The sequence below is a fragment of the Xyrauchen texanus genome, chromosome 22, assembly GCF_025860055.1.
Source record: "Xyrauchen texanus isolate HMW12.3.18 chromosome 22, RBS_HiC_50CHRs, whole genome shotgun sequence".
NCBI lineage: Eukaryota > Metazoa > Chordata > Actinopteri > Cypriniformes > Catostomidae > Xyrauchen > Xyrauchen texanus.
The window spans coordinates 3236989-3248422 of record NC_068297.1 but is presented as its reverse complement, the minus strand read 5'-3'; the positions used below and the strand labels follow the sequence as shown (position 1 = coordinate 3248422).

The 11434-nt window shown below is 38.2% G+C and overlaps 1 protein-coding gene and 4 non-coding genes across 5 annotated transcripts; 3 read left to right on the top strand and 2 right to left on the bottom strand.

Annotated features, from left to right (window-relative positions):
• Nucleotides 1-11: 11 nt before the first annotated feature.
• LOC127662292 (dual specificity protein phosphatase 23-like) lies at nt 12-9261 on the bottom strand. Its single transcript, XM_052153427.1, has 3 exons — nt 9152-9261; nt 471-704; nt 12-214 (listed from the first exon to the last, which is right to left on the bottom strand). The coding sequence occupies exons 1-3, from the start codon at nt 9249-9251 to the stop codon at nt 12-14; spliced, it is 537 nt and encodes a 178-aa protein (XP_052009387.1). The 5' UTR covers nt 9252-9261.
• trnal-cag (transfer RNA leucine (anticodon CAG)) lies at nt 917-999 on the top strand. The gene has a single exon. It is a non-coding gene; the product is annotated as a tRNA-Leu (tRNA).
• Nucleotides 1984-2066, top strand: trnal-cag (transfer RNA leucine (anticodon CAG)). The gene has a single exon. It is a non-coding gene; the product is annotated as a tRNA-Leu (tRNA).
• Nucleotides 5039-5121, top strand: trnal-cag (transfer RNA leucine (anticodon CAG)). The gene has a single exon. It is a non-coding gene; the product is annotated as a tRNA-Leu (tRNA).
• trnal-cag (transfer RNA leucine (anticodon CAG)) lies at nt 8611-8693 on the bottom strand. The gene has a single exon. It is a non-coding gene; the product is annotated as a tRNA-Leu (tRNA).
• Nucleotides 9262-11434: the final 2173 nt, after the last annotated feature.

Below are 11434 nucleotides of genomic sequence, written 5' to 3'. Positions count from 1 at the left end.
AATAAACGTTTTTAGAAATTGTTCTCCTTGTTTTGTTGATAAAACTGCACCACAATTTGTTCCTGCTCTCTGATTTCAATGGACACTCTGCAAATGATTCTGATCACATTAATGGCATCGATTCCACTGATTTTCCTGCTCTTCGCAAGGAAGCAGGCGAGCATCGTTCCTGTCCTTCCAAACCCATGCATACAGTGCACCGCAACACCCTGCCAAACAAACACAGTCGCCCGTAAATATAGGAAATAACTACAAATTACCTGCAGGCAGTACATGCAGAATTAAGACTGACACACAGGTATGAAACAACATCAAGGTGTGTAAAAGTTGTTGGTGGGTTTGGGTTTGGTGGACCGTGCAACCTTAAAGCCCAGGGCCCACCTGGGCAGTCAAGGGCCACTGGGCACTGGCCCCATTTGCCAAGTCTGTAATCCATCCCTAAGCTGAGAGATAGATTTGTCTTTTCCTCTCCTCTTCATTGGCCTCCTCTACAATAGACAAGATATGGTGAAGGGTCAAGTCCGGACAGGTGTCATAGTAAGGAGGCTTGCACTCACTCAAGGTCACCAGATGCTTGATGTCATTGTTAAGCAGGTATTGACAGTGGAAGGTCATTCGGGGCATTGCCAGCCCTGCCACCTCACCCAGATCCATCAAGGAAAAGTTTGGAGGGTGTGCTGTTGCCATGGGTTTCAATAACACCTCTGGAAAAAAAAGTGGCTTTTTAATGTTTTGGGGAATTAATTAAATAACGAAACCATGACATTATATATCATACAGCAGTGTTTCTTACAGAATGTTGTTATTGCAGTTTCAGCATATATATTGTGTATAGCCTGGACAACAAAATTGCATTCGGCCATTGGTTGTATATAACCGTTGAAAACTGAAAATGTCGAGCATTTAAAAGATATATGTCAGGATGGCCGAGCGGTCTAAGGCGCTGCGTTCAGGTCGCAGTCTCCCCTGGAGGCGTGGGTTCGAATCCCACTTCTGACAAGCAACAAAGTTTTTATATCACATTTTGTGTTGCTGTATGAATCTAAAGCACTCACATGAATCTTGGTCATTTTATAGTTGACAAAATTAGCAACTAGCAATTATATAATATTAGTGTCCTGAAGTAATATTTGATTGTATAAATAAGCTCAGTAACACCGTATAATTTAGATTTCATTCTCACTTCTGACAAGCAAGTCATTATTTTTAATAATATTTCACATTCTGTGTTGCTGTATGTATCTAAAGTGCACCTTTCAAACTTGATTATCGTAAGTATGTCGTAAACTAACTGTTGGCACAGTGCAAATATATCTTAATAATATAACACATAAGATATACTAACCTGTAAGAGACAAAACAACATTTTAAAGTTTGTACATATTTACAGCAAATGCATAAAATCCTAATATATACTAGGTGTTACTTAGATAATCAACAGCATGAAATAAATGTTACTTGTAAAAATAATAATATAAAAGTGCAAATGAGTGATCACAACTGTAAGTATATTGTAAATATAAGGGCAAATTAAAAAATAATACTAATGTGAGCACTAATACTTACAAACTTGTATATTTGAATTAAACTGTGTAAGATTATATACGTAGATTCAAAATAAGAATATTAAAATATATAGCTCTAATGATAACAATAAGTAATATCAATGTGGGGACAAAGGTATAAAGTAATAACTATAATTTACAGTTTTTGCCATGAGAGTCAAAAACACGAATTTTACAGGTTATATAATAACAGCAATGCAATTTGTAAACATAAAGCCAAAATAATATACTATTTACATAATTATGTATTATTTATATATTCAACCAAAAGACAAATACGATATAAATATTTGTTACATTGCTGTTGAAATCGGCTATTTGTCCTTTTGGCGGAATCCATCATTCACGGGATGATTATTGGATGAGAAAGCAGGAATCGGCAGATTGGGTTGCAACACTACGAGCACCGGGTCTATATGTCAGGATGGCCGAGCGGTCTAAGGCGCTGCGTTCAGGTCGCAGTCTCCCCTGGAGGCGTGGGTTCGAATCCCACTTCTGACAAGCACGTGATGATTTTGCATGTCACAATCAGTGGTGTTGCTGTATGAATCTAAAGCGCACATTTGAAACGTGATTATCGTAAAGTCTTTAAATAAATTAACATTTTGCATTGCACAGCATGTTAGGACGGCCAAATACTAGTGCATATTCAAGCAATCTTATTAACAATAATGTGAGTGCAAAAGTACATAATAATAAGATACTAATAACTGTTGGTATAGTGCAAATATTTCTTAACAATGTAAAACATAAGAGACACTAACCTGTAAGAGACAAAAACAATTAAAGATTGTACATATTTACAGCAAATGCATTCAATCCTAATATATAAAAGAAGAAGAATCATAAAAAATGTTTACAACTTTAAATAAAAAGCAAATACACGTAATATTAAAAAGGATTTTTAGTAATAATCTCGAATCAGAAGAAACACTTTTGCACCAAATTAAACGTTTATTACAATACCCGCTGCAGCATCGCACTTCTTCTGATTGGTCACTTCCTAGTTTCAACTAGGTAGCGGCACGTGCCTCATCGGTCAATTCATCGTAGAATCCAAGTAGCGGTACAGGCCGTGATTGGTCAATTTATCAAAGAATCCAAGAAGCGGTTCTGGCCGTGATTGGTCAATTCCTCAAAGAATCCAAGTAGCGGTGCTGGCCGTGATTGGTCAATTCCTCAAAGAAGCCAAGTAGCGGTTCTGGCCGTGATTGGTCAATTCCTCAAAGAAACCAAGTAGCGGTGCTGGTCGTGATTGGTCAATTCCTCAAAGAAGCCAAGTAGCGGTTCTGGTCATGATTTGTCAATTCCTTGAAGAATCCAAGTAGCGGTTCTTGCTGTGATTGGTCAATTCCTCAAAGAAGCCAAGTAGCGGTGCTGGCCGTGATTGGTCAATTCCTCAAAGAAGCCAAGTAGCGGTGCTGGCCGTGATTGGTCAATTCCTTGAAGAATCCAAGTAGCGGTTCTTGCTGTGATTGGTCAATTCCTCAAAGAAGCCAAGTAGCGGTTCTGGTCATGATTTGTCAATTCCTTGAAGAATCCAAGTAGCGGTTCTTGCTGTGATTGGTCAATTCCTCAAAGAAGCCAAGTAGCGGTGCTGGCCGTGATTGGTCAATTCCTCAAAGAAGCCAAGTAGCGGTCTGATTTGTCAATCTTGAAGAATCAAGCGCTGCTGTGATTGGTCAATTCCTCAAAGAAGCCAAGTAGCGGTGCGGATTGGTCAATTCTCAAAGAAGCCAGTAGCGTGCGTGATTGGTCAATTCCTTGAAGAATCCAAGTAGCGGTTCTTGCTGTGATTGGTCAATTCCTCAAAGAAGCCAAGTAGCGGTTCTGGTCATGATTTGTCAATTCCTTGAAGAATCCAAGTAGCGGTTCTTGCTGTGATTGGTCAATTCCTCAAAGAAGCCAAGTAGCGGTGCTGGCAGTGATTGGTCAATTCCTCAAAGAAGCCAAGTAGCGGTGCTGGCCGTGATTGGTCAATTCCTCAAAGAAGCCAAGTAGCGGTGCTGGCCGTGATTGGTCAATTCCTTGAAGAATCCAAGTAGCGGTTCTTGCTGTGATTGGTCAATTCCTCAAAGAAGCCAAGTAGCGGTTCTGGTCATGATTTGTCAATTCCTTGAAGAATCCAAGTAGCGGTTCTTGCTGTGATTGGTCAATTCCTCAAAGAAGCCAAGTAGCGGTGCTGGCCGTGATTGGTCAATTCCTCAAAGAAGCCAAGTAGCGGTGCTGGCCGTGATTGGTCAATTCCTCAAAGAAGCCAAGTAGCGGTTCTGGCCGTGATTGGTCAATTCCTCCTAGAATCCAAGTAGCGGTTCTGGCCGTGATTGGTCAATTCCTCCTAGAATCCAAGTAGCGGTTCTGGCCGTGATTGGTCAATTCCTCCAAGAATCCAAGTAGAGGTTCTGGCCGTGATTGGTCAATTCCTTGTTGCAACCAGTGACACGCGCCTGATTGGTGAATACTTCTAATATTCTTGGTAGTGATGCGGGCCGTGATTGGGTGCTCCCCAGTCTGGCCCTACCGAGACCTCTCCTCACACTTCCAGGTGGACTCCGCTTAGCATATCAATGGTAACTTCTATATCTGATTGGTGTATAGACTACACCCCACCCCCCTCACACACACCAATCGACTGGCTGTGGGGTTGGTGTTGAACTGAATTCCATTTGATCTTAGTTTCCTACTCTCCTAAATAAAAACATGTATTTGTTAATAACTGGTGCCCTATTTAGTGCAATCAAATGAAAGAGGTCAAAAGACAGGTAACAATAACAACAAAATGTTTAATAAGGCTGAAAGCCTGAATGGCATGACTTGGGAGGATAGAATCCACATCGGCAGCTCTATGGTCCACTAAAAAGAGATACTTGTTCATGGACTTGCATTTGACTTTTGTCTATCTGTAACAATAATTGACATAATAGCAACAACAATCATCTGTTGACAAGCAATCTGTATATTCCATTCTACTGGCTCATGTTTTGTCATGAACGTTCGCCAATATGTTCCCTCTGAAAGAGGTCACAGCACTTCTTCTGCAATGGAGCAGGCCTGTTGGCAGTTTCGAAGGGCCCTACTTTGAAGACCGAAACAGCAAATAATGGTAATTTGTTATAAAAATGGGAATGTAATCCATATGTAATATGCAATTGATAAAAGTAACTGCCATATAAAAAATGTGTAAATACTGTCCAACACTGTAATGATACAAAACTGAGAAAAGTATGAATCAATCAATTTAAAAATGATTAAAACAAAACACTGAATTGTTCACTGACTTAATTGCGACACAGCCAAATCATATGTGCTACTGACCGCTGATATTCTTCTCTTTAAAAAACATATGTGTTACATTGCTGTTGAAATCGGCTATTTGTCCTTTTGGCGGAATCCATCATTCACGGGATGATTATTGGATGAGAAAGCAGGAATCGGCGGATTGGGTTGCAGCACTACAAGCAACGGGTTTATGTGTCAGGATGGCCGAGCGGTCTAAGGCGCTGCGTTCAGGTCGCAGTCTCCCCTGGAGGCGTGGGTTCGAATCCCACTTCTGACAAACAGTAATAATTTTCTATGTCACAATGTTGCTGTATGAATCTAAATCGCACATTTGAAACGTGATTATCGTAAAGTCATTATATAAATTAACAACTTGCATTGCACAGCATGTTAGGACGGCCAAATGCTAGTGCAAATTCAAGCAATCTTATTAACAATAATGTGAGTGCAAAAGTACATTATAATAAGATACTAATAACTGTTGGTATAGTGCAAATTAGGGTTGTGCCGATGGACGATATCATCGTCCATCGTGATGGCTGACCAACATCACGATGTAGAGGCACCATCGTGATGCCACACCCCTTTTGCGAGTCTTGCTAGTGTGACTCACTAATACTAGTCTCTTCTATAGTTAACCTAAAAACTTTGCAGGGATTGCTCTGTAAATTAAATTGAGAATATAACTAATGCATATATGCTATTTTAAATACTGTGGTATATGCCAGAGACGTGACGTGTTAGTCTGTGAAAATACCATGTCAGGCAGGCTACACAAATATTGATTGTTAGCTTCGTCTTTTTTTTACATGTCTTACACTGTACATTTAGATTAAAATATTTTATGTTGTAGGCTACAAGAAAATAGCCTTTATTAATTAATTATTAGTAGTTGTAGTGTCTCAGAACATCTTGCTCATTGTCAATAGCTCTTGTATACACTGAAGCGGCAGTGATAAACCCAGACCAGCGAACGTCAAATAACTTTTGTCTGGTTAATACTTTTAAAGAAAAATTTCCTTGGCCATAAATCCATAATGTCAAATCAAATGAAAGAAACAAGGTGAATATGAATAACACACATTTATTAAAACATAGAAGAACAACAAATAAAGAAAAAGAAAACGGGAACAACACTCAGACCGAAACTCGGCATTAACATTTCACTTATAATTAGCAGCACAATTAACTTCAGCACAGGCTACAAAATAAATTATGTTATTGAAATATTGTAAAGTGGTCATATGAACTACACAAATGAACGTTTAAAAAATAATATGCAAAATCGAATAGCTCCAGAACGGAGGGCTAAAAATGCGTAAAGAAGTCTAATATCTTTCACCATAGACCGTGTTTAAATTTCGATGTTTCTGGCCAGAAATACCAACATATTCACTTTATCTGGTTTTAATAAGCTGCGGATTGGAGTAACTACACTACCCGCTGTGCTGAAGACCCGCTCTGATGGAGTACTGGTAGCACATATGCACAGATATTTCCGTGCTAATCTTGCCATGAACGGAAACCTTTTGTCATTCGTTTTCCACCAAGTCAGCGGGTCCTCTTCCCCATCAATGGCCATTTCCTGCAGGTACATGGTCATTTCTGCCTCCACCTTTTGCTCATCAGTGAGCGTGGCTGTGGCTGCTCTCTTCGCAAGAAGGCTGCCCAAAGATCGACTTTTTTTCTTAGGCTAATATATTAAAAAGCCCGGATGAGTAGGCTACTAATTAGTTGGGCTATAAAATAACGAAATTATAGTTTTTCAGTAGAAAAAAATATCTATGTAAAGAGATATATTAAAATAAAAAGCACTTAAAAGTGCACAACTCTTCTTAAGTGGAAGAAATATTTTTCCCCTTACGTGCAACCTATTGGAAAGCCGGATGAGTCAGTTGGGATAGTAAAATAACGAAATTATAGTTTTTAAGTGGAAAATAGTATTTATGTAAAGAGATATATTAAAATAAAAAGTGCACAACTCTTCTTAAGTGAAAGCTAAACAAAAAATAAAAAATGCTTCACGTGTCGTGCAACCTATAAAGCGCCGATGATGGGTTGGGTTAGTAAAATAACGAAATTATAATTTTTCATATAATTTTTGAAAATGATATGAAATTATATACCCCGACGATATCATCGTCCATCGCGATGTTTTACTGTCAACATCGTCAACTGCCAATTTAGGGGACATCGCCCAACCCTACTGTCCAGCCCACACGAGTGTAAAGTTCACAGTGGTGTGTGCGAGGCTTACAGTTTGTGATAAACCTCAATGCGGCATGGTAAACAGAGTCCAGTGGTTTCAATACTTGGGTCGGGGAATTCATATAAATGAGGTCACCATAATCCAGAATGGGTGTAAATGTTGCAGCTACAAGTTTCTTTTTTGCATTGAAAGAAAAACATAGCCTATTTCTAAAATAAAAACCAATTTTCAGTCTCAGTTTCCTAACCAAATGTTCAACATGTCCTTTAAAAGTAAGACTGTCATCAACTAAAATACCTAAATATTTAAAAGATTTAACTCTTTCAATTTCTGCCCCTTGAAGAGTGACAACCATTGATATGCTAAGCGGAGTCCACCTGGAAGTGTGAGGAGAGGTCTCGGTAGGGCCAGACTGGGGAGCACCCAATCACGGCCCGCATCACTACCAAGAATATTAGAAGAATTAACCAATCAGGCGCGTGTCACTGGTTGCAACGAAGAATTGACCAATCACGGCCAGAACCGCTACTTGGATTCTTCGAGGAATTGACCAATCACGGCTATAATTTATTTAACTACTTTACGATAATCACATTTCAAATGTGCGATTTAGATACATACAGCAACACAGATTGTGATGTACACAATCAAAAATGTATTGTCAGAAGTGGGATTTGCTTTTTATTTAAAGTTGTATATTTTTTTATGATCCTTCTTGTAGTATATATTAGGATTTAATGCATTTGCTGTAAATACATACAACCTTTAATTTTTTTTGTCTCTTACAGATAAGTATCTCTTATGTTTTACATTACTGAGATATATTTGCACTATACCAACAGTTATTAGTATCTTATTATTATGTACTTTTGCACTCACATTATTATTAATAAGATTGCTTGAATATGCACTAGTATTTGGCCGTCCTAACATGCTGCGCAATGCAAGTTGTTAATTTATTTAATGACTTTACGATACGCAGCGCCTTAGACCGCTCGGCCATCCTGACATATAGACCCGGTGCTTGTAGTGTTGCAACCCAATCCGCCGATTCCTGCTTTCTCATCCAATGATCTTCTCCAGGACAAATAGCCGATTTGCAATGTAACAAATATTTTATATTCAAATCTTATTTTAATCTATATATATATATCATCTTACAAACCTGTATATTTGAATTAAACTGTGTAAGTATTAGTGCTCACATTAGTATTATTTTTTAATTTGCCCTTATATTTACAATATACTTACAGTTGTGATCACTCATTTGCACTTTTATATTATTATTTTTACAAGTAACATTTATTTCATGCTGTTGATTATCTAAGTAATACCTAGTATATATTAGGATTTTATGCATTTGCTGTAAATATGTACAAACTTTAAAAAGTTTTTTTGTCTCTTACAGGTTAGTATATCTTATGTGTTATATTATTAAGCTATATTTGGACTATGCCAAAAGTTATTTTACAACATACTTACGATAATCAAGTTTCCAATGTCCGCTTTAGATACATCCAATACCACAGATTGTAACTTATAAAATCAATACTTGATTGTCAGAAGTGGGATTCGAACCCACGCCTCCAGAGGAGACTGCGACCTGAACGCAGCGCCTTAGACCGCTCGGCCATCCTGACATATAGGTCCGGTGCTCGTAGTGCTGCAACCCAATCCGCTGATTCCTGCTTTCTCATCCAATAATCATCCCGTGAATGATGGATTCCGCCAAAAGGACAAATAGCCGATTTCAACAGCAATGTAACACATATGTTTTTTAAAAGAGAAGAATATCAGCGGTCAATAGCACATATGATTTGGCCGTGTCGCAATTAAGTCAGTGAACAATTCAGTGTTTTGTTTTAATCATTTTTAAGTTGATTGATTCATACTTTTTTCTGTTTTGTAACATTACAGTGTTGGACGGTATTTCCACATTTTTTATATGGCAGTTACTTTTATCAATTGCATATTACATATGGATTACATTCCCATTTTTTTTATAACAAATTAGGCCTAACGCTACAGACGCTATTTCAAGTGCACATAACTCGAAAGGGAACCAACGGATTTTCACAATACTTAAAACTAAACATACCTCTGAATTTTTGTGCTTCGTCTTCGGTGATATTTATTCCGGCTTCTTTCAATTTCTGAAGAAGATCCTCCGTCGACAGCGTCAGGAGTGAGACAGCCATCTTCTTGGAATAACCGTCGTTTTTTGTGCACAGTCCTCCCAACTTCTTCTTCGCGCGCATAAAGTCGTGCACTGCGCGGGCTACAATCCCATTGGCTGGACAAATGCGTGTATTTGTACTTTGATGCAAAGTAAAAGTACCCCATATAATTTTAAATAAACGTTGAATAGTTTTGAATAGTTGAATAGTTCTACATTGCTTTTAAAAATTGCTTTTGCTAAAAAAGATTAGCATGTGTATTTATTTTAACTCTAAATTAGGAAGGCTATCTTAAGTTAAAACAGGTATTATATTATATTACACAGTTTAGCGTTACAATAAAAAATACAGACCTACTTTATTACATTTGCTTTATGTTTAAAACTTATCATCTTGATGCTCTGCATAATCAATAGAAGGTCATGTGCCAGCCTGTGTACTGTTCAGAACCAGTGACAGCCAGTAAAGATGTGGGCTATTCAATACATTTGGTTACTTTGTGCATCTCTTCTTATAACCAACAACTCATGAACATGGATTTCTTATGTTTAATCTATTTTGGGTGATTGACAATTATGTGTTCACTGAATTGTTGAGATCACTGTGGATGCAGAGCCTAATAAGGTTTTACCACACTTTCTTCCTATGTCACAGATTGTACCCTTGTTTGGGGATTAAATGGTCCAAACATCGACCCTCTGACAGTTGGAAACATATTTGTACCTTTTTTACCACTAAATGGTACATATTAGTACCCTAAGGTGTAAATATTACCCATTGAGGGTACAACTTCACCATTTGTACCCTAAGTTTTCACAAATGTACCCCAACCGTACTCTTTTTTCTGACAGTGTATAGTGCAAATATATCTCAATAATGTAAAACATAAGAGATACTTATCTGTAAGAGACAAAAAAAATTAAAGGTTGTATATATTTACAGCAAATGCATTAAATCCTAATATATACTACAAGAAGAATCATAAAAAAATATACAACTTTAAATAAAAAGCAAATCCCACTTCTGACAATACATTTTTGATTTTGTACGTCACAATCTGTGTTGCTGTATGTATCTAAATCGCACATTTGAAACGTGATTATCGTAAAGTAGTTAAACAAATTATAGCCGTGATTGGTCAATTCCTCCAAGAATCCAAGTAGCGGTTCTGGCCGTGATTGGTCAATTCCTCCAAGAAGCCAAGTAGAGGTTCTGGCCGTGATTGGTCAATTCCTGTAAGAATCCAAGTAGAGGTTCTGGCCGTGATTGGTCAATTCCTCCAAGAATCCAAGTAGAGGTTCTGGCCGTGATTGGTCAATTTCTCCAAGAATCCAAGTAGCGGTTCTGGCCGTGATTGGTCAATTCCTCGAAGAATCCAAGTAGCGTATCTGGCGTGATTGGTCAAATCCTCGAAGAAGCCAAGTAGAGGTTCTGGCTGTGATTGGTCAATTCTTCGTTGCAACCAGTGACACGCGCCTGATTGGTTAATACTTCTAATATTCTTGGTAGTGATGCGGGCCGTGATTGGGTGCTCCCAGTCTGGCCCTACCGAGACCTCTCCTCACACTTCCAGGTGGACTCCGCTTAGCATATCAATGGTAACTTCTATATCTGATTGGTGTATAGACTACCCCCACCCCCTCACACACACCAATCGACTGGCTGTGGGGTTGGTGTTGAACTGAATTCCATTTGATCTTAGTTTCCTACTCTCCTAAATAAAAACATGTATTTGTTTATAACTGGTGCCCTATTTAGTGCAATCAAATGAAAGAGGTCAAAAGACAGGTAACAATAACAACAAAATGTTTAATAAGGCTGAAAGCCTGAATGGCATGACTTGGGAGGATAGAATCCACATCGGCAGCTCTATGGTCCACTAAAAAGAGATACTTGTTCATGGACTTGCATTTGACTTTTGTCTATCTCTAACAATAATTGACATAATAGCAACAACAATCATCTGTTGACAAGCAATCTCTATATTCCATTCTACTGGCTCATGTTTTGTCATGAACGTTCGCCAATATGTTCCCTCTGAAAGAGGTCACAGCACTTCTTCTGCAATGGAGCAGGCCTGTTGGCAGTTTCGGAGGGCCCTACTTTGAAGACCGAAACAGCAAATAACGGTAATTTGTTATAAAAATGGGAATGTAATCCATATGTAATATGCAATTGATAAAAGTAACTGCCATATAAAAAAT